This window comes from Acipenser ruthenus, chromosome 30 (assembly GCF_902713425.1).
Source record: "Acipenser ruthenus chromosome 30, fAciRut3.2 maternal haplotype, whole genome shotgun sequence".
Taxonomy (NCBI): Eukaryota; Metazoa; Chordata; class Actinopteri; order Acipenseriformes; family Acipenseridae; genus Acipenser; species Acipenser ruthenus.
This window is the reverse complement of record NC_081218.1, coordinates 12,811,121-12,837,988: the sequence shown is the minus strand read 5'-3', so window position 1 is coordinate 12,837,988 and position 26,868 is coordinate 12,811,121. Positions and strand designations below refer to the sequence as shown.

Below are 26,868 nucleotides of genomic sequence, written 5' to 3'. Positions count from 1 at the left end.
GATATCAGAGCCTGTCAGCAGCTGAGCAGGGGGAGCTGGGACTGAGAGAAGCCAGAGCTGAAGCAGGTAAGTGTCTCTCTCTCTCGCCTCCTTCCTTTATATGGCAGTGCTGGGGCAGAATTAGCAGATAAACCTTTAAAGTGGAAATAAGCAATTTCCTTGATAAACTTTTTCTGTGGGACACATTTCTAAAAGATATTTTTATTTAAGTTATTTAAATTTGCTTGACATGTGAATGACATGCTGCTCCTGGGTTGGTCAATGGAGGCCAAGGAGCCTTAACATCTTTGCATGAAAACAGAACCCAGTTCAGGTCTCCTTTTTGCAGTGTAATTACAGTCTAAACCCTTTGTTATATGGAAATAATAATATCTTGCACACAACCTTTAGACTTTGGGTTGTTGTCCATTACTATTGAGGATGTGATAATCGCTTGCAGCCATCATCTTCTCTTGATTAGTAACTTCCAAATGCATGTAGAGCAGTCTATATTCTGGGCACATTTACAACATTTTTTAAAGATGTGTGACATGGTGTGCTTTCACTTCCAGTGTCGTTGACCAGCATGCTCCCTTCTACTCTCCTAGCAGAGTACATAGAGCAGAGACTCTAACTTGAACTTAAAGAATCCAAAACAGTTCATAACAATATAATAAGGGCAGCAGTGTGGAGTAGTGATTAGGGCTCTGGACTCTTGACCGGAGGGTCGTGGGTTCAATCCCCAGTGGGGGACACTGCTGTTGTACCCTTGAGCAAGGTACTTTACCTAGACTGCTCCAGTAAAAACCCAACTGTATAAATGGGTAATTGTATGTAAAAATAATGTGATATCTGTATAATGTGAAATAATGTGATACCTTGTAACAATTGTAAGTCGCCCTGGATAAGGGCGTCTGCTAAGAAATAAATAATAATAATAACAATAGCATCACAGTACAGCCTGCAAGCATCTAGCAAATTAATTTAGCCACTGCAGTTGCGTTGCTCAGGAAAGCAAAACAAAAATGCAAAAACGAAATAAAAGAGAACAACCATCATTTGGTACTTTTTCAACATGAGGTAATATGGAATCAAACTTTTCTGAATAAAATAAAATTTATGTATGTTTTTGGTGCTTGCCTTTTCTTTCATGGGCACTTAGTGATGCCTCACAATTTTGACTGACCGTTTGATTGCCAACCCCCCTGGCGAGGCCGGTAATGCGGTAGAGGTAGGGGAGATAAACACAACTGCACTACACAGACTGCAAGGAGAGGTAGGTTTAAATGTGCCTGGCTTGAGTACTATTGGTAGCTGACACTGATTGTAAGCTGACATGAATGTGGGCGTTACCTCCTTAGTCCAATGTCTGCTTGATGTTGGTGATTTGGTTACAAGGATATATCTGTCAATCAAGTGATCATTTTTGCAGGTGCATTAAGAATCTGAAACATACATTCTGCTGCTATGTTAATCTTGCTGTTACAATGCTGTTAGCATCATCTTTTACATGTTGTTATGGTGTAGCTATGCAATCATGCATGGCTCCGGTTTCAAAGGTGGCCTGGCAATTTCCTTTTATGCTGGTGCATAAAACAGGTGTGGGCTGACAGGCATGGATACTGAAGAGTAAAACTAAATCCAGGCAATTGACAGCTAATTTCGTGTTGGCGTCGTGAGAAGGAGTACACGCCTTGACCTTATTTTTAACCACATTTGACCAAACATGTGACCCAGCCAGGGGGGATCAACAGATTTTCCTCTCTGAAATGGATAGTTACTCTGCAGTGATGGATCAGATTCCATGGGCTCGCCCTCTGTCTGGTCTCCTATATCGGTGAGGCTACTCCAGCAGTGAGGTGTTGAGAGACTCAGTGGCGTAAGTGAATTGTAGATAATGTAGGAATATGTACATTACATGGGGTGGCATGTTGCACAATGCTTTCCAATTCCCACATACTGCAGTGATGCGCAAATGTGTTCCTTGAGGTACAATGTTATATAGGTGCTGATATAAAATGAACTGATCCTCATGACAAGGGACTGTAATGATCCTCATGATAGGGGACTATACTGCCCGAAACCGCAGGAGGCAACTATAGTTCTTCCCGAGGGGCCTTTGGTTTCCCACTATGAACCAAGGTCTGCAGTCTATCTTTGTTTTATGAATCAGTCAAGAAAGTAATGCTTTTGAAGACCATAACTTTTTTTTTTTTTTGCATAGAACTGTCCGTCTGACTTTCTCACTGCAGCATAGAATTCTCGGAGGAGTCCGTTCAGTTTGTTTGTTTCATTGGTAGAACTATAAATGTTTCAATGCAAAGATTGTCCTATTGCATTGAATCCTGTAGCAATTGTAATGTTAAATATTAAACATGTTTTCTGTTACAATTACACCACGTTTTATGCTTAGCATCCTATACAGTTCTATATAATACTATTAGATTTGAAACTATATTTTTTGTAAAGTGTAAAAAAATTGGGTTGAATTAAAAAAAAAAGAAATTAATAAATATTACCCATTTTTTAAAATGTTATATTCATAGTGTAATTACATGGTAATAACTCATGCTCTTATTTATGTAAACTGTAGTTACTTTTTAAGTACATATGTAAGGAGTGTATAAACATTGTAACACCAGTAATTACATATGTTTTTGTTATTTTTGGTAGTTGGTGCTTCCTGTCATTGTTTTGAGGTCTATATTTTGATGTTCTCTCGTTCTGGCTCCCGTCCCAAAGGAATCCAATGTCTCCTGCTCCAAACAGCACAGAGGATTTAGTGGAGACCTCAGCAAGTCCAGAGTTTACTCAAAACATGTCAGCATTGGATTCTTTCAGTAGACATATTGCCTCAATTCAGAGGTGGGTGAGGCAGGCCAACAGATTCATGTCATTCACAGAGTGGAGGGGAAGACAAATTGTCATTAACTTTCATCGCCAATTGACATTTTATTCTGCAAGCCACACTGTAGGCCAGATTGAGATGGGTGTGAGGAACCAACACCTGAGATATCCATACCTGAAGGAGCTTGCAGCACACTCTGATGTATTTAGGATATGAATACATTTGGAGTTTTCTGTTCTTTACCATACACCATGTACAACATTATAATTATTAGACCACCCACATGATATATCGCGGGTGTCAGGGTCCAATAGAAATCCCCTATATATCGAGGACTGCGATATAGCGAGAGACCCATAGAAAAACAAATGGGCTAATAACAAATACTATACAACCACTCCCTTGTTTTATCGGAAGCGTCAGGGTCCAATAGAAATCCTCTATGCAACCCGCTTTTTCCCATTTTTCATATAAAAAGCAGCACACCATTTTAATTCGTACTGCGGAGGGTAATTGCTTCTTATCAACTTAAGTCTCCAATTAATTTCAGAGTCTTCCTCTCCTTTCTCAAATGCACAAACCCGCTGCATTGAAAGAATCCATTCCCAATATAAGAGGCTTGTTCCTAGGGAGCTGACGTCACTGTCCTGCGACTTTTGCTAGTGCATTGCTGCCACAAGTGAACACCTTTTTGGCTAAAATAAAATTTTTATTTAATTTGCTTTGTGTAATTGTGCAATGCGTGTATATGATTACAGTATGATATAAATGCTTTGTTTTTAATTGTTTTGTATATTTTTGTTTGTGATGTGCAGTATGAAATAAAACAAACAGTAATTCTAAAGCCACTGACTCATTGTGTGACCCTGAGCAAGTCACTTAACCTCCTTGTGCTCCATCTTTCGGGTGAGACGTAGTTGTAAGTGACTCTGCAGCTGATGCATAGTTCACACACCCTAGTCTCTGTAATTTGCCTTGGATAAAGGCGTCTGCTAAATAAATAAAGTGAAATTGCAAACCACTGATCTAATGGGTTCCCAACGGCATACTGTATTTTCAGGGATTACCCGGCCCTGAAATGGGCAGTAGCTGTTTCTTGATTTGTCTCCAGTTCACTGTTCTTGGGTGACCGATATATAATACAGCTGCATTAGCGTTCTACCAAATTACTGCTGGTATACACATCTTAGACCAAACTCTACTTACACTTATTGTTTAAAGAGAGGTGGCCTCAATAAAGGGTCAGCAGGGTAAACATTTTTTCTTCCACGTATCACAAATCTAAGATGATAGTATTACAGAAACCTAAACAGGCAACAAACAGCCAAGGTGTCTGAGGGATCTCTTCAAATATGATACTGGCTTAAGGTTTTTGCAATAATACTTTGTGAATGGGGCCAACGCTGTGGTGTCTTAGATGCACTGAATCATGTTTCAGTGCTGCAAATAAAATACCTTTGCTTCCACCTACTGGCCATTAAGGGTAAAACTGAGATGAAAGTGACACACACTATCAAGCTGCATTCACAGGGCAATGTTAACTGACAGGTGAGCTGGTAATCAGCAGGAGTTGGAAACTGGGTACCCATATTTACTGGTTTATTACTGGTGCAGGTTTACAGTAGCTATTAACCGACTGTACACCCTCTGTCTCAATAAACAAGCCTAGAGTTGCAATGCCTGGGAATGGGTTTTAATAAAGCACAGTTGTATAACCCCCAGCTCCTGAAGAATAATCTATCCACTGAGTGTCCAGAACAGCTGAATCAAAATGAAGACATCAAAAGTGACAAATGGAACCGCCTCCGGGGAGGGTAAGAAAACATGACTTTTGTATTATTATTATTATTATTATTATCATTATTATTATTATTATTATTATTATTATTATTATTATTATTATTATTATTGTTTACAAATGAATTCCCTTATAAATGACTTATTTTCAAATCTATACACGATGGCCACTTTATCAGGACCTGTCAACCCGTGTGGGGCATGTTCTCCTGGTTTCGAATGTCACAGTTTACTTCAGCAATCGTAGCACATCAAGTGGCCTGATGGCGATGGCTGTGGCGCTGGAACTGACATCATGCGTCTACCACTAAAATCCCTGATCTCAATCCAATTGAGCGTGTTACACTCTGTAGCCCTTTTCCAAAATGTAACAAAAATACTATTTTGTATATACTAGTTTAGTATTGCTTAGCACTGTCACTGAGCTTGTTGTTGCAGGCACCCGTCAGCACCCTATTTTTGTTTAGTTCACAGAGGAGAGATTGTGAAGCTTGTGTTCTGCAGCTGAAATGACCTTGAGTGAATAATAATCAAACTAATGGCTTAGAGTTTACTTAACATGTACCCTTTTAATATCGTGAGTTCTCCAGACTGGACCCTGGAGATTGATTGGTGCCAGCAGAAATCAGCAACTCTTTATTTTGCTGTAGTGTGGTTCTTGAAAAAAGATCTTGTGTCTGTCACAGTGTTGCTAATTCTAACAATATGGGGAGTTTTAAAAAGCCATTGTTATGTCACTGCTTTAGACCTAACCTTTAAACAAGGGTGTGTCTGAGATGGGTAGGGGGGTCAGGGTAATTTAAACAATAATAATACTGCAAGAATATGCTGTCAAAATACTACCTTCTTGAGTTCCCTGCTTGTCAATGCCATACCATGCTTTTGCCATGTTTAACTGCTTTTCTCATGCTTCTTTCCACGTGCTTAAACCATGCTTTACTTGCTATGCTCAGAAGGCCATGTCACAATATTGAATTCACAAGCAAGCGGCCCCAGGAAGGCTAGAGGTAGGTGGCAAGTGTATAAAAGTGCCAGACTGAATCAATTCATTGCTTCTGTAGCGATGAAACATGAAGATACTGTAATGTCATGATGTTTTATTTTATACTTCTTTGTGTGTGTGTGTGTTTTTTTTAAACTGTCAAGAACCAATATACTAACACATGAAATGTTTTCATTGTGGTTAATGAGTCAGTGAATTGAGCGATAACCACAGGGCATACTGAGTGTACCAGGAGACAGTCTTCTGAGTGGATTAAATGAGAAAGAAAGTCAACATTTTCATGCTAGCGAGAGTGATGGTTGTCTCCAAGTACCCTTGACGAGTCCTCAAGTTATAGTTATTATATGACAAGTTGTTTGGTCTTTCCTTTATTTTTGTTAAGGTGCTGGATTTTAATAATCAAAAAATTGAAATTAAAAAAAAAAATAGTCCACTATGCACTTGTCATATAATGTTCCTGTACTAACACATTCATTTTAATAAACCACCTGATCTCACTGGCAAAATATGATGAAATGGAAAGAACACATTATACACTGACTGGCCACTGACCTGCACATTATTCAAACCAGATTCAGGTGTTACTTCTCCAAGATTGAAGATCTTACTGATTTGGGCCACTGCAGTATAACTGCTACTTATCACAATACATTGCTCTGCAGGCTTCGTCTGTTTATACCTGCTTGTGACTTGAATTTTGCTTTCTGGTGGTCGTTTTCTGCAAACATTGACACCTGGTAGTCTTGATGGACACGTTGGTCAATGCAGCCACTGCGTTGAGGGACAAACTGCTTGTATGGATGCCCACAATCATGTCCCTTGTGAAGTCACTGAGATCCTTTGGCTTACCAATATCTGTTGCTAAATAGTGCCACTCTCACACAGGTTAGAAGGTCTGGTGGGCATGTCACATGACCACCTACATTGGCATACTGTACATTGCTGACATAGAAAACGTTACTAACATTTTCAAATTTTACAAATGGTTCCAAGTTTTGCAGATGTTGTGGCTTTGTTCTCGTTCTTGCTCAATGCAACTGACTGCCATCTTGCTTTAAGGCACATGCTGTTTTGTTTCTTGTGAAATCATGTGATATTGTGACCTTTCAACTGTTGACCTCTGCCTCTTCATGTAATAGTGTAGAAAAAGGTTGGGCTTTTGTTTTTTATTAGTTATAAAAATACTATTAAAAAAAAAGATGCCAAATAAAATAAGAGAAATGTTAGGAAGCTACAAAATTAAAATATGAGAATGGTATTCACTGATGAGACTTTCAAAAATAGATTAATGCACATGTAACTATATTTGCAGTATATATATATATATATATATATATATATATATATATATATATATATATATATATATATATATATATATATATATTTGTATGCATGTCAATTTTTTTTAATGATTATTCGGACCATGTTTTTTAATTCTTCTAGCTGGCACTAAAAGGAAATCCAAAACAGCCGGGGTGATGATAACTCAGTTCACTGAAGATATCCCCAAAGGATGCAGCACGCCGGACTTTGAGCGCAAACCCATCCCCTTAACAATACAAGAAGGTAAGATGAGTGATTGATCTAAAACCTCCAGGTAGTGGGGCTAGCTGACAATGGGGTGTGATGCGAAGGCTCAGCTCTGAGTAACTGTATACAAGACATTGTTCTGGAAGGATACGTTCCTCAATTATAACCACAATGCATTCATTTAATACAAACATACACATAATGTCTATCCCTGCAGCTTTAAGAAGTGTGCATAGCAGTCATCAAATGGCACATGCCTTAGTGTTCTGTGTAACACTGTATGCATTGAGTACTCTATGTACTGTGCAGAAGTGCAGTCTTACAGCACATTCTCAGATTTCCCCCTTGATAGGTATTTACATTGCAGATTACTATAGACAGAGCTGTGCACCTGTGTGTAATAAAGTAGATATAGGTGTCACTTATAATGTGCACTTTGAAAGCTAAATTGATAGACATGAGATCACTTTTTACTGTCTTGGCTGGGTTTCAATACATGCTTGTGTGTGTATTTTTACATAGATACATATACATGTAGAAAGACAGATATAGATAGACTGGCCTTAGCACAGTTTACATCACAAAGCACTGTAAAGAAAATAGATAGACATATCTCCTCCAGAAGGCATAGAATCAGAAAGATTCTGTTTTCAGCAATAATGCTGAAGTAAGTAAGCCAACAACACCATGTGACAAAAAATAAGCCAACAAGATGGATGAGGTATAGTGCTGACATCCCCGTGGTTGTAGTGAACCATTCCGGGCCATGTGACACATTAATATACATTCAAATGAGAGTCACAGTTGGGGTGCCTTTTAAATAATGACACCACAGGTGTTAAATCAGCTATTCGCTTTTCTTAATCATTGTGTCGATGGGTAAATCCCAGGAGCAGCAGGTCTAAATGTGAACATCTGCAAGAGAGATGTTTGTGATATGTTGGATGACATCATAAATCAGGAGACAGAAGCTTGAGAGATGTATTGTCATTGAAAAGCCCCAAGATATCTTTTACCACATTATTAATGGACGTCATCTGTCGCCATTGTTATACATGTACTGTAAATACAACAAACAAGAAAAACCACTGTGTCCTCACTTCAGGATGTAGCCAACTCTGCCTCGGGGCCTCTTGTTTAATAAACAGGGGTGAAAGCTACATTCTCAAAGCTATTTCCTTCAAAATGTCATTAGCACATTTTGTTTTTCTTAAAGGACAAAAAAAAAATAATAATTATAATTCCAATTCTGAGCCCCTAGATTAAATGTTTGAGTTGTTTCTTTCCACGTGTTTTGAAGGCCTGGTTACCCTTCCAATGCTAACTGCAAAGTATCTCTTAGAGCTAGGCTTTATTTCTTGCAGTGACTTGTCTGTGTCCCTCTCCTCTTTCAAAGGTAAAACAGCCACATTTAAAGCAGTGCCCAGTGGGGAACCCAAGCCTGAGGTGACCTGGAGGAGGGCTAAGGGAGATATGGATGACCCTAAAAAGTTCAAATTCACTTACGACAAAGCCCTGAATGAGTACTGTTTACAGGTAAGAGAATAGCCATACATAATAAATGAAACCTAACAATGCTTAAAAGCACTATTACCATTCGCAGCTCCAGACTGATAGATCATTCCCGTGGTTTTTAATGACCTGGTCTTTAACTGCTCAACAGGTGATCAAAGCTAACGGAGACGATGCCGATACCTATAGATGCTATGCCAGCAATGAGTACGGAGAGGCGGTGTGCTCTGTGACGCTGATTATTATTGAACGTAAGTGGACCTGAGTGAAAGGAAACCCTTTTAACATCACAGTCACGCCTGTATAAAAAAAGCATGCGTGTGTTTGATAAGTCTGCATTAGCGTGAGTGCAGGATCTGCTATTCTGTTCTGGTTACCTGCCATAGACATTTGTAATGTAGGCTAGATCAAAACTAGATGATCAGATCTAACTTTTGAAACGCTTAATTACATGTACTGTATCTATGGCAGGCAAATGTAACTAAAGAGCAGTTCCTAAACTCAAGTTAAAGCAGCTTAACAGATATATATATATATATATCATGTCACATACACATTATAAAGAAAAAAAAACACTTAATATTAGCTGCTCATGTATAGTTTACTTTGAGCTGTTTGAAGATTCTGATCAATGTGAATTACAGATTGCTAAATGACAAGCTTGGTTTCTTCTCACCCAAACTAAGCTGTATTAATAACAGTCAAAGTTGTTATAATAGTGGAAAACACTAGTGGAGGCTTTGAGTAAATTGTTGATGCTCATAACATCGATATATGCTGTAACTCCTGAATGTGTCTAAGACTTTTGCACAGCAGTGTATATTAACTATTAGAGGGACACTGCTATATTACACAGAGAAACTGCTGCTTTACCTCATCTCACCTCTTTCTTTCTTTCTTTCTTTCTTTCTTTCTTTCTTTCTTTCTTTCAGTTGGGCTTAAGAAGAAGTCTAAACCCAAGACTAATAAAGGTGATTAGGATTGGTTGGAGAAACAGCGTGCATTATTATAAACAACATTTCCATAAATCTCTGCCATAGTAAAAATGGTACAAAATTATGAAACGACAAGACAAAATATTCATTTTAAAAACACCCTTTTTATGCCTTGGGATCTCAATGTCCTATATAAAATACAACAACAAAAAACAGGTTAGCCTTATAATTAGAACCAAAGCCATTGTATTTATCTTGCTCTTAATTGTATTATTACTTGTTCTGTGATTGTGTGTTTTTGTTGACGACTGTAAGTTGCCCTGGATAAGGGCGTCTACTAAGAAATAAATAATAATAATGATATCTAGAGTAGGTTACCATAGTCAGTGTAAAACCCACTAATGAATACTTTTCATGGACACAGATTAATTCATTTAAAAACTACTATGTCAAATGATCAGTAAAACTACACTTTTTTTCAGATGGAAGCAAGGACCCTACAGAGTTCAGAAAGCTGTTGAAGAAAAGGTAAGTTGACTGTGGTCACATGATGTCATGTATCTGTTAGTGGTGGATTCAATCACAAAATACAGTATTGATGACATTAAAAACCCATTATAGGTACAATACCCCTTCAGTAAATTGTGACTCAGATAGATAGCTTGCGGTGAAAGTAGGGTGCTTTCTAGGTTTGAGATGTTCTACAATCCAGGTTTTAACAATGCATTGTGTTGCACCCTTTAGCCCTGGTCAGCCAGCCTCGTTCTATTCCTATTTGCAGGACTGGTGCCAGGGTCAAACAGGAGAAGATGTCAGAGGAAAAGATGTGGGAGCTCCTGATGAGTGCAGATAAGAAGGACTACGAGCGGATCTGCATGGAGTACGGCTACACAGACTTCCGCGGCATGCTCAAAAAACTGACACAGATGAAGAAGGAGAGAGAGGAAGAGCAGGCCAAGGTACTAGAGAGCTCCCCCAGCTGCCTGCTGTACGCAGAGCTTACAGAGAGAAGTCTACACAGAGAAACGTGTTGTTCATAAAGCATCCCCTATCCTCTAGTTTACAATATCCTTATTCTTTCTTTCTTTCTTTCTTTCTTTCTTTCTTTCTTTCTTTCTTTCTTGGAATAATGTATACTCTCTGGTGCAATTTACATGTATTGAAGAACTGTACCAAACATATTAGTTAGCGCAGTTATTGGTATACCAAAAAGATTAAAACTATTCTTTTACTTTTTTGGGGGGGGGAATAAGCCACTAAGACAACAGTAAGTTCCCATTGCCGGTCCCAATGGTAAGGTTCAATATTATACAGTAGCCTTGAATCATACATTGAATCAGACATACAGAACCTGAGTAGCACTAATCTAAGACTACCTAATGTTACCTTAGATAATTAGTGCTAATTGGTCAGTGGAACCAGTTGTAAGAAACCAGTTCATATAAGACCTGGGTTTTACCTTCATGTCATCACTCATTCACTAACCTTTCTTTCCTGTATCAATCTCTAACGTAATCACACATGTTCTCCCTTCCTCATCCCCTCTCTCCCTCTAACTCACCAAGTACATTGATGCCATCAGTAACCTAAGACATATCCAAGTAACCAGTGAAGGCTCGGCGGAGTTTGAAATTGAGATGGAGCTCAAAGATCTCAACAGCAGGATATTTCTGTACAAGGTGAGTTTGGTGCACCTGCATTGCTATTGAGGGGTCTGTACATCTTTCAACTTGGCCTGAATCGGTGCTGCAGCAAATCATAGACTCTACTGCTGGTCTGTACGGCACTTTGTATAAATAACAGTTGCTTAATTGTGCTAGATGATATTTTTGAATGTGACTCTACAGTGTCCCTCAAAGCTGCTACACTGATACATATCACCTGTGCTATATTTAGAGGTAATAGCATTGCTGTGGCATGTTCCAAGGCAAGAATAGAACTGGAGCATGAAAAAGCATGACACCCGGAGGCTATTTAAAGTTGTCTGTTTATGTACCTTTGTTGGCGTGAAACTAGCATTGTAGTCCCTTGAAATTGTCAACTTTTTAAAGGATGGACTCAAGCATCCATTGGACGTGTTTAATAAGTAAGCAGTGGATTTGGAACAGGTGTCCTCAATTCGCGTAATCACTCAGCCTCGCTGTTCCGTTATTGAGTAATAACAGCACAGCTGACCTCTATAGAAAATGATAGGAGAGCTGTGTCTGGTTGCTGTATAATCTAGCACACTGATACAGCCTGATGTCCATGCTCCGTTTGACTCAATAGTTGCCTCATGCCCAGGCTATGTCGGGGTCTTATAGGTGCTCTTTTTTACAGGATGGGGTCATGATTCCTTTCAGCACCGATATGGAGATGAAGCACAACCTGAAAAGGTGGGGCAAAAAGTACATCTTCTCTATCAACAGCCTAATGCCAGAAGATGCAGGGTTATACCAGGTGGACGTGGAGGATACCAATGTCTTCTCCACTGACCTGCCGACAAAGTGTAAGCAGAGCTTCCCTCCACATAGCAGCCTTCTGACATCGAAGCAAAAGACAAATCAGTCATAACTTCAAAATGCTCAATCAGAATTAAAACCGTAAGAAAGTGAACATTTCGGTTAGTGTCAAAACTAGTGCCTTCTTTAGAAATCATTAATCCAAAACAGTAGGGACCAAACCCTGTTTAGACTTGTCTCTACAACTAAATAACCTTTTGAAACATTACAACTGTACAGTGTGAAAATGTAGCTTAGTAAAATGAGCCAGTTTTGACATAGCAAATCAAATCCCTCAATATCCAGTAGGTGGCACTGAAGACACTTGCAGGGAAAGCTAATCTGGTGTATTGAGTTATAAGGTCTTTGTTCCATAAAGACCAAGATGCTTATTTTTGTAATCCTTTGACTGCGTTACAATTGATGGTAATGCTGTGATCGGCTAAGGGTATCGCTGAGTTTTATTCATATCAATAAACTGCTATTGTTATGGTATAAGAATGGTATTTTCCAATCATTTATATACAGGTAAAAAAGGGTGATGGTGAAACAGTACTCTTTTTAATTTGCTTGCAGTTATACCTGTGAACTTTGCGAGTCCTCTGAAGGAGGTGAAGTGCAAAGAGCGTGATGACGTCATGTTTGAGTGCATTATCACCCACCCCCTCCCCAGACTGGTCTGGATGTTCAAGAACAAGCCCCTCGAGGCAGGGGAGAAGTTTCAGTTTGCAGTGTCGGAGGACAAGCTCACTCACAGGATGGTGGTGAAGGACGTCATGCCTGTAGACAAGGGTATCTACTCAGTGGCGGCTGGCATTCGTTCCTCTAGCGCCTGGCTCCTGGTGGAAAGTAAGTTGGCAACCATTCTGCTTTTTTATTGTACTGTTTGCCTTTGAAATTCCTTCAAAATTCCTAGACTACTGTTTAAGACCACTTCCTCAGTACAGTAGTGTTATTGAGGCTATTAGTTAATGCTTGTACAGGTCACAAAACCTCTGCTGCCACCTGCAAGCCAACCACACACAAATTGATCCTCATGGACATTTGGCTTTCCTTAAAGACGTGACAAATTGCTCCTTGGTTTTTGGTTTTACTGAACTTCAGATTTTGTATTTGGTTCTTTTCATATAGCGTAAGTGCATATGCTTACCTCATTTCTCAGACACTTCATATTTGTTGTAAATCCTTGCACTTGCCAAACCCCGTTCCTTATCTCTATACCCATACATCACATTTCTGTTAAGCATACATATCCACCATTCTGTATTTCCTGATTCAGATTTTCAGATGAATATTGCATAGAATGGTTTACCAAGTGAAGTTGTACAGCTAAACATGACAGACCAAACTGCCTCCTTAATGGTCTTTAAAGAGCAGTTTGCACCTTTTTATGTTAATCTTATAAATGATAAGTACAAAGAGGCTAGCTGAGGAAGTGACATCAGAAAAAATATCTGTCCTTTCGATGTCCAAGAACATAACACCATTTTCACTCCCATACACTTGCCTTTATCAACCACCATTTAATCTTCCTTTTTTCCCTCTCCTTCCTCTCCCTCCATCTGCTGCTGCGCTCACTCCAACCCTTCACTGGTTAAGCTGAAGAAAGCGTGGACCCGAGTATCCAAGGCAAGAAGAAGCCAAAAAAAGGCCAGGCGATTGATATAAATGCAGGGCTTACGAACCAGCCAGTCGATGGGAACCTTAATAACTTCTTGAAGTCTCTCGGGGATGGGTCTGGGTCTGGTGATGGTGCAGGGTTAGGGTCTGGGGGCCAGAATAGCACAGATGGACTAGATGGCAGTGGCGGATTGAGAAAGGGGGGTGCTGGGATGGGTGGCGAAGGGGGTTTAGGAGACGGGCAAGGTGGTCAAGGAGGAATGGGAGATGGGAAAGGAGAAATGGGGGATGGGAAAGGAGGAATGGGGGGTGGGAAAGGAGGACAGGCGGGGTTAGGAGATGGACAGGGTGGCCTTGGAGGCAAGGGTGGGCAGGGGAGGCTAGGAGATGGAAAGGATGGCCTTGGAGTCAAGGGTGGACAGGGGGGGCTAGGAGATGGACAGGGTGGCCTTGGAGGCAAGGGTGGACAAGTGGGGCTAGGAGATGGACAGGGTGGCCTTGGAGGCAAGGGTGGACAAGTGGGGCTAGGAGATGGACAGGGCGGGCTAGGAGATGGACAGGGCAGCCTTGGAGGGAAGGGTGGGCTAGGAGATGGAAAGGGTGGCCTTGGAGGCAAGGGTGGACAGGGGGGGCTAGGAGATGGACAGGGTGGCCTTGGAGGCAAGGGTGGGCAGGGGGGGCTAGGAGGCCTTGGGGATGGCTCAGGTGCAAATGCCAGGAGCGGGATGGGTGATGGTTCAGGCCTTGGCAAAGGAGGAGCTGGAGGTTTAGGTGTGGATGGAACAGGCTCTGGGCTGGATGGATCTGGGTTATCTGGAGATGGGACAGGCCAGGGTGGTCTTGGGGGGTCTGGAGGCTCTGGATCAGGAGGAAAGGATGGATCAGGCCTGGATGGCAGCAGACCTTCAGATGACCAGAACAGGAAAAACAGGCGAGCAGGACGCGGCCCACTGATTGAAGATACCATCACCGGTATGGATGCCACTGCTGCATGGAAACTGATTTGAGAAATCTTTTAAGGGTTTATAGAGACACTTCATGTACGGGAATGCTACTTTGTTTTAGTGAGTTGCTGCAAGTGTTAAAAACAAGCATAGGTTAGGGAAACTCAATTGGGGTTGCTTTTCTGCTACAGATTTTGCTGTATTACACTTATCTTTATTGGATTTCACTTTTTTGTAACTCTGCTTATGCAAGTAATACAATAAATGGGTCATTCCATTTCTGTAAATTGTTTGGTTGTGTATGCATGCAGCACTTATGTGTAGCTATGGAGGTCAGTGAAGATAGCTGAGTGAACAAGCATGTAAATGAGTGACAGCTAAAATCCAAACAACATGTGAGTGAGCTGTAAAGGCAGAAGAACAAATGCATTGGAGAACAGAAGTTTACCAACTTACAGAGGCTTTCTTTACAACATGCTGTTTGTTTCAGAATCGTGGAAAAGATGTGCGGATTTACTATTTGCTGTATGAAGGACGCATTGCGTCGCAGCCCTTTTGACTGCGCAAAGTGGTTGCAACTGTTGTTCATGCTTTAAATACAGACTGCATTCACAAAACTGGATACATTTACATTTAAGAAGATGTGCTTGTACCTCTATACAAGAGGTTTAAACAATAAAAAGTGACGTCGTTGGTACACCCGTCCTCTCAAGCAACACAAACCGGAAAGGGAGAATTTCAAACATTATTTAGAGAGATGCGGGTATGTGAGATATTTTAGGTATTTTAGAATGACAGATGAAAGGTTTGACGATCTGTAAAGGCTGTACGCCTTTCCAAAAAATACTTTTTGCACATGGTTGGAGACCCTCAACTGTGACCAAAAATGTTCTGTCTTTAAAAAAAAAAAAAAAAAAACTTTTACATTTTACAGAACTGTCTCTTTAGTCATAGTCACGCCCCCCTTACTGACTCTCCGTTAAAACTACGTTATTTGGTGACCTTTCCATGAATTCTTGGTTCTTTGCCACACTTCGCCCGTGAAATGTACAAAAAATTACCGTACCAAAATCATAGCTTTACCAATGATTGACATGTGCACGGCTCTGATTCAAACGTGGGCAGGACCAATCAGGAGTGGGCGGAGTCATGGCACAAGTGGGTGCTATTGGTCAAAAATTTATGTTAACAGAACTTCTGGTTATTTATTTCTTAGCAGACTCCCTTATCCAGGGCGATTTACAATTGTTACAACATATCACATTATACATTATTTCACATTATTTTTTACATACAATTACCCATTTATACAGTTGGGTTTTTTTTTTACTGGAGCAATCTAGGTAAAGTACCTTGCTCAAGGGTACAACAGCAGTGTCCCCCACTGGGGATTGAACCCACAACCCTCTGGTCAAGAGTGGCGCCTTTCTATGCGACCCCACTCCCACTCCTCCTCTCCTGAGGAGGTAGATTGCTTGATGGTTTAAGCAAGCACTTTTTGCCAGAAATCATTTCTAATTGTAGTTTTCCCTTGATCTATAGAGCCGGTGGCCCATTTCACCAGAGGTCTTTTTGATATCCAAGCTCGAAAGGGCCACTCAGCCGAGCTGGCTTGTACTTTGAGCAATGCAGAGTCAGATGGTACTTGGTTTAAAGATGGTGTGAAAGTAAGTCCTAACCTGATAATGAAGCAGTAAGCTTCACAATTAAAACAAGCTTTAATAACATTTATTTTAAAGTTTATTCTGCACCTTCTGTTTACCTTTTTTTTAGATGTTACAAGTTTTTGGATGGTTCTGTCTTTCCAATATTGGGTTTTGTTCATTTGTTTCTAATATCAAACTACAGTAGAACCATTGCAGAAATATCATAAAACAGGGATTGGTAAAAAGGGCATCACAACCCAGTTATTTGTTTAAAATGGAAACTGACCGTCTTTGTGTTTGTGTGTGTGTGTGTGTGTGTGTGTGTGTGTGTCCAGCTGCAGTCCTGTGAAGGGTTGACCATCTGTAAAGACGGCTCCGCCCACAAGCTGGTCTTCTCTAACGTCCAAGACTCAGACGCTGGAAAGTATCGCTTTGAGGCTGAGGGACACAAAACTGAATCACATGTCGTTGTGGCAGGTATGTCAGCCTACCTATCTATCTCTTACATTATTATGTGTGCTGGATAACATGTTTTATATATTGTATATACTGTGAAGCTTATTGTCAAGATCGTGGAGTCAAATGATTGCATGTATGAGTGTTTGTATGACCCATAAACCAGACATTTTGACTCTGTAGTTTGGCCGATCTAATTTAAAAAACTAAGGCAGTAAGAATATTTAATAGTCTCTCCCTTGCATCTGTGCTCTTAAATTATAAATAGTCAGAATGGATGAAGGCAGAAACAGTTGATATTTTGATTATCTTGACATCTAGAGTGTGTTGGTTTTTAAAACGCCCTGGACTGCTTGTTCATGAAGGATGTTTTATAAATGGGACTGGTATGGTTTGGTTTCTTGTTGCCCTTCAGACCCTCCGGAGATTGACATGGAAGAGCTGGCTCGACTGGCAAAGGAGCCCCTGGTGGTGAAGGCGGGGCAAAATGCTGTGATCAAGGTGCCTTTTGGGGGCCGGCCACCCATCAAGGTGTCCTGGTACAAGGACGCAGACGAGCTGTCAGAAGACAACCGCACAGTCGTGGAGAAGGGGCCCAACCACACCCGCCTGCTCATCGGCAAGTGCCAGCGCAAGGACTCCGGCGAGCTCAGACTCAAGCTGAAGAATGAAAGTGGCACCATTGAGGCTGTCACTAAGCTCATTGTCCTAGGTAAGGGCTGCATCCAGGACACTGTTCAAAGGATCTTCAATTTGACTTAATACAGAAAGTACAAAGGCCATATTTTGTGTTTACTCCTGCCTACAAGGAGAAAAACACTTGCTAATTTTACAAAACCAGAAACAAAGTGCTCGGTTATATAATTCAAGGTCTCTTAAAAACTTTCAAGTGGTTTGTTTTGGACAGAGATACTGGACAGATACTTTACAAGTGAATGTATCGGCTGGAAAATAAAGGGCTGATAAAACAATCAAATGTCCCGCACTGTACTCCATTGGAAAGCCCATAAGAAACTAAATTAATATCTGCAAGCATTTTGTTTGTCTGTGACAGTGCTGGTGCACAACTGAAGGAGCGCAGGTTGTCCCCTGGAACCAAAACAAGATGTTACACCTCACAGGACTGTGTTAGAAAATCTTAAATTAGAAGACATTTGCCTCTCTTTCAGACAAGCCTTCGCCCCCCCAGGGCCCAGTGGAAGTGCTGGACAGCTCCGCTAATCGCATCGAGATCAAATGGCGGCCCCCTCGGGACAACGGTGGGAAACCCATTGAGAAGTATACCCTGGAGAGGCAGCAGGTGGGACGCAACACCTGGATGAAGATGGGCGAAGTCCCTGGTGACACGACCACCTTCGCCACAGACAAGGTGGAGCACGGCAAGAAATACTGCTTCCGAATTCAGGCCACCAGCACTGAGGGGATCAGCGATGTCCTGGAGACTGACGACATCACTGCCGGGACCAAAGGTGAGTCTATCCGCCTGCAAGGGTCCCAGTCACACTGTGCTCCCCGGGTATGATGACCTAGAATATGTTCATCCATATTTCAAACAACAACTGCAATTAGTTTTGTATTTTCTGTTAAGAATTAGCTCCTGTCTGTCAGTAAAGATATCAATGCTAGGGAACACTAATGCTTTTATCGTCTCTCTCTTAGCCTTCCCCGGACCTCCTGCCCCACCGAAGGTAGTTGCTACCTCTTGCAAATCTATCACTCTGTCCTGGTCTCCCCCGCACAACACCGGAGGCTCCCGAATTGCTTGCTACATCCTGGAAAAGCGGAAAAAGGGGAGCAGCATCTGGTCAGCTGCCACAGATGAGCCCATTAAAGGTCACTGATAATGTACTGTGGTCACTGCACAACATCAGTATAGAGAAAGAGAGAACTGCACACTCCAAAATATCTTGAATTCATAAAAACATGTCACCATCTACCATGCAACTGATAAAATATAGTAGACACGATTTTCATGCACCAATTAGTTAAGGGTTCTAACACAGTATAGCGTATGTGTACAGTTAACTATCAACATTGTGCAACTGTGTATAATGTACTGTGGTACTACAACAAAAGGCTACTTTGGGTCTGTATTGCAGGCTTGAAGCACACAGTGATTGATGTTGTGGAAGGGTTGCAGTATGAGTTCCGCGTGGCAGCGGTCAATGTCTCTGGGACGGGCGAGCCCAGCGTCCCCTCTGACTTTGCCTTTGCCCGGGACCCCATGAGTAAGTATCAATAGACTACTTTCCAGCTCCTATAATCAATAACCCCAGCGTAGTAACTATGTCTTTTTTAAACACTTTCTGACCGTTAAACTGGAAAGTAAGGTTGCTCTATTTTACCTTATGTTACCTTCGAAGTTCATCATTTAAGAAAACTTGGCAGTAAAAACTGATTTTAATCACATCCCAGATACCACAGTGGTGTTAGGGGATGTTCTCCAGGAAATCACTATATTTTTAGTTCTAACTGCTGAAAGGCAAAAATAATAACAAAAGTATATACAAATTTGAAAGCTATTTAAAATGTGTAGTATAAGAGCCCTGAACAGCAGTTTGTGTGTACTTGGTTTCAGAGCCACCAGGCACGGTGAAAGACTTCAAAGTGACCGACTCGACATACAGCACCCTGTCTCTGTCCTGGACCAAGCCCAGCACCGATGAGGGCGATGAGGCTAAGGGCTACTATGTGGAAGTGAAGCCTGAGGACAGTGGCACCTGGCTGCGTTACAACTCGTCTCCCACCAACACCACCTCATACACCCTCAAGGGGCTCAAGTCCATGCAGATGTACTTTGTGCGGGTGATTGGTGTCAATGACGGAGGGCTAGGGGAGCCCAAAGAACTGGATAACTACATCCTTGCTATGCCACCACCAGGTGAGTGTGGATTCACACACACACACACAATCAAGACATGAATTCCTGTATTTAACAAGGTCAAACAAGGTTTATTATTTCCAGTAGCCAAGAACACTCATAAGCTGCAATAGAATTAATTACAATGGAAAGTGGCAGAGCAATTCACTCGCCTTTATATCTTAACCAGCCAGGTACTCTATCTCCTGTGAAATTCCATCCCTTTTTCCTGAATGTTACTATTTATTCTATATTCAATTTTGTACTCTGAATATTAGCTATTAAACTGGTACAATGCCCAGCGAATATCAGCTTATTTTTTTTTTAACATAAAATTTGTTCTTCAGGATTGGCATACAGAACCGAATAACATGCACTATATTATATATGCCATAAAACATGTAATAAGGTACCAGGTACACCAAGAGAGCAGCGCCACACAGTATGGGTTCAGAATAATATCCATAAGGAAGCTTCTACAGGGGGTTAAATAAGATCTATGGCAAATCTTGAAATTAATTAACCAGTGATTAGGGTTTTTTGAAGCTCCAAATATGTTGTCCCAAACTGCTTCCCAATCAATTGGTCTATCAACTATAGCCAAATCTCTTTCCCATAAAGCAGTTAAGGCCAAAGACTTGTAAGAGGCTTTAAGTAAATGCAAATAAATCTCAGAGACTATCCCCCTAGAAGATCATAGGGTGTAGTTGTAGTTCGGATCCCCAGGGTACCCCATAAGCTCACAGGGCAGATCAAAGTCTTTTTAGATGGAATATCAGCTTATTTGTTTCAATAATTAGGAGAATTCTCTATCAGGTGCCCTTGTGAGTCTCTCTCTGTCTGCCTCTTTCAGTGAGACCGTGCTTCCACAATGAATCCAGCCTCAAGAGCTTCATGGCGGTAAAGGCAGGCAACACTATTCGGGTTAACATTAACTTCGAGGTGAGGCACCGCACACAACAGAACACATGCTTAGCCTGGCACGGGACAAGCATGCAAAGAATACTGCGATGGGGACCACATTTTCAATTCATCTACATGTCAACTTACTGTACATCCCATTCCTGGAATCTGACCACAAAATGAAGTGCAGTGCATGCTCATCCTTTCCTTAAAATTTGGAGGTCTGGCTTAAATGGCTTAAATTGCAGGAGATTTGAAGTGGTGATGTACGCTGGTGTGTCCCACAGGCCTCCCCGATTCCAGACGTGATCTGGCTGAAAGATGGCTCTTCCTTGTCCAAGCGAGCCACGATCACCAACGCAGATGGACTGTCCCAGCTCCTGATCCCCACATCCGAGCGCTCCGACTCAGGGGTCTACACCATCATGGTTAAGAACTACTTCGGCCAGGAGTGCTTCAGCTTTGAGATTTGCGTTACAGGTACTGCAACACCCTGCTGTAACAATCACTACCGTTACATGTTTTACTTGTTACACAAAAAGCAACTAGACACCAGGAAGCAGTGCTACTGTGATATTTTAATGATGCACTTAAATTGTACATATCCCACTTTCAAGTAAATGAAACAAGCAAAGCACCAACAGATTTTCAACAAAAAGGCACTAGTGAGCAGGTCATCATTAAGGATAACTGAGTAGATACAATACTTAGGGTCATCACTGTATGCAATGGAATTATTGTACGCAGAGCCAGTCAAAGTCGCAGTCTCTGTGTGGATCTGGTTGATGGTGTAGCCATGCAGGAGAGTGTTAAAGCATTGCTCTGTGTTTTATGTAGACGACCCAAAGCCTCCAGGTCCGGTTGAGCTGGATGAGAAGGTCCCGGGCACGGTGACAATATCCTGGGAGCCCTCTCCAGATGAAAAGCGGGATGAGAGGCTGCACTACCTGGTGATGAAGCGGGATTCCAGCAAACCGTCCTGGCACACGGTGGCAGACAACATCTTCAACAACAAGTTCACAGCGGTCATCGTGAGCGGCCGCCAGTATTACTTCAGGGTCTTCGCCAAGAACGACATGGGCATCAGCAAAGCCTCCGACTCCCCGGCCTGGGGCATCACCAAGCAAAAAGGTCAGGACTTAATAACAAATCAAGTGTCTTTTTTCAACGTCAACTTGAAACGTCAGTCCTCTAAACTAAGAAGTTGTATTTAGACTACGTTTGCGATGCTTCTGCTGCTTCCTTGTGCAGTTTACCTGAACTTCTGTGCATTAGGTTTTGACAGTACATCAGTAAAAGATGTGAGTAGCAAATTGACAGTTATTCCTGTATGCTTGCGATAGACAAGCAACCATTCTGTACCTTCACCTACAGCCAATCATATAAGTCACAAGGTTTATGGAGCATCAGCAAATCATTTGCAGATCTCCTCAGAATATGCTCTGCAAGAAATTCCCCAAAGGAAAAACCTCAAACTGCTATAAGAAGTCTGCTCCCCCATACTATATTCAGTTGGATAAACAGTATTTTTTCTCCCTATACCCCAAACAACTTAATTGTGCATCCCTAGTAAAGGTACCATCTAGCATCAAGTCAAAAGCGAACTTCCTCTTTGATCGCTCGCATGCAGTCTGTAGAAAAAGGGAATGTCAAAGTTTAGAGAAAGTCTCCTTTATCCAGTAGAGATCCCCCAGCCCAGCACAAAGGTATTACAGTATATACTTTAATCTGGTAGGGTATCATCTGACAAAATGATTATCACAGCATTTTGCAGACATATGCTTTAACATCTGATTAGTCAATACACCCTGCCACAGTAACAAGGAGATCAATGGGACTGAAACGTAAAAACAAGGCTTCCAATCAGCTATGTAATAAGGGTAAGTGATGATAAGTTATTAGATATCATTTTAATCCTAAGAAAAGATGAATAACCCAAGCGTACTGGACGTGTAGCCAAGTAACAAATAGCCTGCCAGCATCCTTTCTTCTTTGCATTCGACTGGAGTCACTAAAGTTCAATTTAATTAAAGTAAAAATACTAATGAATAAATTAACAGCAGGGTATGACATACTGAAACATCTGTCATACATGCTGCCGACCCATAAACTATTCTAGGCAACCACAGTTTTTTTGTCTTGCTTGATTTCAGAAAAATTTACAGTGAAGATGCCCAACTACAAGCAGACTGATCCAAGGCAGGCCCCAAAGTTTACCGTACGGCTGAAGAACCACACAGTGCCGCGTGGGTACCCGTGCAACATGAGCTGTGCCGTGAAGGGCAACCCAGCACCAATTGTCACCTGGTATCGCAACAACATCAGCATCATGGAGAACGCGCAGTACTACACTTCAAACATCTGTGGAGTCTGCTCCATGCTTATCACCAACGTCAGCCCCAAAGACAGTGGCGAATACAGCGCCATAGCTGAGAATTGCATGGGCAGAGCTGAGTGCACCACCAGACTCAACGTTACAGGTAACTTCACCATACTTACATCTTACTTCACATTAAAAACTACAGCTATGGCCAAATGTTTTGCATCACCCTATAGAATTAACACATTTTGCTTCATAAAGTCGAATGAAACCTGCTGAATAATGGTATGTTAACATATTGAATTACACACCGCTTTGTAGTTTTCCACATACTTAACGAAAAACTGACAATAATTGAAAAATGCGACATTTCAAAATCTAACATGAAATACTGTACTACTATTATGGCTTCTGGTAATCCTATAATTCTAGGTAATGCAAAACTTTGGCCATAGCTGTAGACTTGTAGGTGACTTTACTGTAGAAACACTTGAATTACTGTCACAGGCAACTTCACTGTAGAAAAACCTGACCACCAACCAGCTTCACACAAGGCACACTAACTGCACCTTACAGTGTCAGACATCACTGCAACTTAAACAAGCGCTCCTTAAAAATATGCATCTAAAATAGATTCTTCAGTCCTTAAAATAAATGGTTTGTAATGATAATGTATCTCCCGGCAATTTATAATACAAAAATACATACATATTTATTTTGTTGTATAGTTTCATTTTACAACACATTATTCTGTGCACAAGCTTGCTACCTGACGCACCTACTATTTATATGTTTTCTTGTTTGATGTTTGTTTCTATGAAAGATATTTTAAGGCAAACAACATGAACACCTTGTTTAATTGATTTGAAAACGTGCATCATCATTGAGGGAATGAAAAAAAAAAATCAGACCGCTATAGCAAAGAATTCCTGGTATTAATATCAAATTAATGAGAGCACACATTGGCATGATTTAACCTGTTATTTATGTTCTTACACAGGTTAAAATGAGAAAATAAATCTTGCTTTTCTTTACTTTACCATAATGTTTCTAACAGTGCATTAAAACATATTCTTGCCGAAACAGCCCTCAAATGCAATGACATGTATCCGCTACCTATATCCTAACTGTATCGTTTTCTTCTCTTCTTTCAGAATAAAACTGCAGCAGTACGGTAGAGAACTGGTCTGCTTCCTTTCTGCGCTCTCTTTTCTAACTATACCATTTCCCGAAATTCCTGCAAAGCTTGAGTTTTCTGTAGAAAGAAGTAATCAACTAAATGCAAATGATTTATGTATATATTTTAACACTTGCTCATGTGTGATACTGTATGTACAATGTAATAAAATTATGAATTAGCCATGCATGTGTTGGAGGCGTGTGAAGTTTGGTTGCAGATGAGACAGATTTCAATTGGCACCATCTGTGCATGATAAGTATATGATGAAGTATTTACAAGCTGATGAGTTCTCAATAGTTAGGTATTTCGTGCATACAGGAAATCTCTTGCAAGAGACTATACAAAATCTGCGTGCCTTACTGCAGTTGCTTTCTAGCATTAAATGCATGACTAAATTGTATTTTTTTAACTTTACATTTATGAAAATGTGCACATAAATTGTGCAAAATGAGAATAATTTGGAGATCTACAATGATCATGAACCATTTATGGATTTTTTCAGGTTTTACCTTTTTGACTCACAAGGAATAAAGTTAACAGGTTCTTAATCTGACTAGATACCAGAACTAAACCTGAGTCTGACACTGTACCTTGGCACATGCAAGTTCAGTTCTATGCATATGTTTCCACTGTACTCTCTGTGGACACTTTTGGCTATTTGCACTGCTGGCTTCAGTAGTGGAGGTGGCGTTTGGGGCTCCAGGTAGGTGAATAGTAAACCAGGGGCACCACAAGCAAGTCTCTGGGCTGAGCCATGGTATCTAGAAAACAAATGTGTCTTTTGCTTCAAATTTTAAACACCTGGTATGATTGTCTTTACCTTTTGTTACATACCCATCAAAACATACATGTAAAGTGCTGATTTAGGGGTCCCCGACTGGCTCACCTGGTAGAAGCACAGCCATGTGGTGCGCAGGGTGAATCATACAACGCAGGTTCACGTCTTCGCTGGGGACTCCGAAGCGAGCGTCGCATTGGCTCTGGCGCTCCCGTGGGTTAGGGAGGTAAAACCTGCAGGGACTGGTTCTCCTCATCGTTCTACAGCAAACACTGCTGGCAGCCGCCCAGTGTGCTCCGAGCGGACACCTGCAGGGCTGGCCTTTGTCCTCCAGAGGTCAGTAGCTCGCTAACATCCGCTTTCGAGTTCCTGGGTGAAACAGGAAGCTGGCTTGGTTGTGGGATCGGAGGACGCCAACTGAATCGTCGTGTTTCCTAAGCCATGTGGGGAATTGCTGCGGTGAGGAGAAAAGCGACTGAGCATTCCAAACTGGGAGAAAATCGGAGGAAAAATTATAATTGGACACACTAAATTAAAAAAAAAGAAAGTGCTGATTTAACCACTATAGCGGAAATTGCAAACAAATATTTTTAAATATGCTTTGAGTTTTCATATAATATCAGAATGAATTTCTTTTGAAATTAATTGTGTTGTGTACAATATTTTGCTCACCTTTTTACGTATTTAATTTATTAATGCATGTAATTTTATTTATTTTTAGGAGCAGTTGATCTAGAATAGATTCCATCAGATTGCATCCCTGTTTTCTGTTTTTGTGCAGTGCCTGACATCTGGAGTGACGCTTCTGATTGTTAAACTTGGATGTTGATGAATTAAACGACAGTACATCGATGACTTATCAGTGCAAATTGCATCATGTGTCTTGATTCAAAGTTTACAAAAAAAATATTAAAATAAAGAAAACTGTGCCTGTTCTATTTGTAAACAGTGGATGCCCCCTTTGACGTTTCATGCACCTCGTTCCAAAAATAATAAAGTTAGCATAATTTCTTATTTGTGGGATACATATGTCCCTTGTACTGCCGAGGGTTAAAAGTGTAATTTGAGTGTCTTTAGGAAAACCATCAGTATTATTATTTAGCAGACGCCTTTATCCAAGGCAACTTACAGAGACTAGGGTGTGTGAACTATGCATCAGCTGCAGAGTCACTTACAACTATGTCTCACCTGAAAGACAGAGCACAAGGAGGTTAAGTGACTTGCTTAAGGTCACACAATGAGTCAGTGTCTGGGGTGGGATTTGAACCGGGGACCTCCTGGTTACAAGCACTTTTCTTTAACCACTGGACCACACAGCCAGTACATGTAAGTCTAGTAAATACACATGATATTTTAATGATTGAAACTGTGACAGCGTTTAGGTCCACCAGTTTAGATAGTGTGTCAATATTTAATGATCAAGGGATGTGTAAATGATATGTATATGTTGTTACAGTAAGCTGTGTCAGAAAAGCAAAGGAAATATACCAAGTACAAAATATGAATAGATACCTTCCTCAAAGGAGGCACAGCATTAGTGTACAGAGTCCTGATGACAACCTACCTTGTGCATTAAATACAAAATCGGTATGTGGTTATTTATTGATTTATACTATAAAACCCGGTAGCACTGTCTAGCCTATTACAGTAAACACATAACTATTGACAGGTTTAATAAAAAAATATATATAAATAATCTGAAAGCTGTTTGTTTATGATAACCCTTGGCTTTACTAAATTTTCTCAGATGTATTAATTAAAGAAAAAAAAAGTGTTCATTGAAATATGTGCTAAATGCATTGATATACATTTATAAAAAAATAAAAAAATAAAAAATAAAAAAGGTATTAACAAATTAAACATACACTACTCTACTCCTGGCTTCTTGTTGGTGCAGTATCTGGGATGTGTAGCTTTCAAATACTATAGTTGGCTATATGTGCACTGTTGTTAAATGCCATTGCTATACTTACTTTTAAACACAAGCAGCATGTAACACCAGCCTGCTTAACTCAAGCTTAGCACACATTCCTCGGTTATTCCTAAAATAACCCGCTGGTCTTTGAATAATAGT

The 26,868-nt window shown here is 40.7% G+C and overlaps 1 protein-coding gene across 1 annotated transcript; it reads left to right on the top strand.

Annotated features, from left to right (window-relative positions):
* On the top strand, positions 1–25,663 carry LOC117435515 (immunoglobulin-like and fibronectin type III domain-containing protein 1). Its single transcript, XM_059004556.1, has 25 exons — positions 1–66; positions 4,550–4,641; positions 5,578–5,631; positions 7,074–7,196; positions 8,557–8,696; positions 8,824–8,923; positions 9,605–9,643; positions 10,090–10,135; positions 10,389–10,566; positions 11,173–11,286; positions 11,927–12,095; positions 12,664–12,936; positions 13,687–14,679; positions 16,194–16,318; positions 16,633–16,774; positions 17,169–17,465; positions 17,923–18,222; positions 18,413–18,586; positions 18,853–18,981; positions 19,332–19,634; positions 20,467–20,555; positions 20,804–20,996; positions 21,354–21,647; positions 22,670–22,996; positions 23,991–25,663. Exons 2-25 carry the CDS (start codon positions 4,599–4,601, stop codon positions 23,993–23,995), a joined length of 4,650 nt encoding a protein of 1,549 aa, XP_058860539.1. The 5' UTR covers positions 1–66; positions 4,550–4,598; the 3' UTR covers positions 23,996–25,663.
* Positions 25,664–26,868: the final 1,205 nt, after the last annotated feature.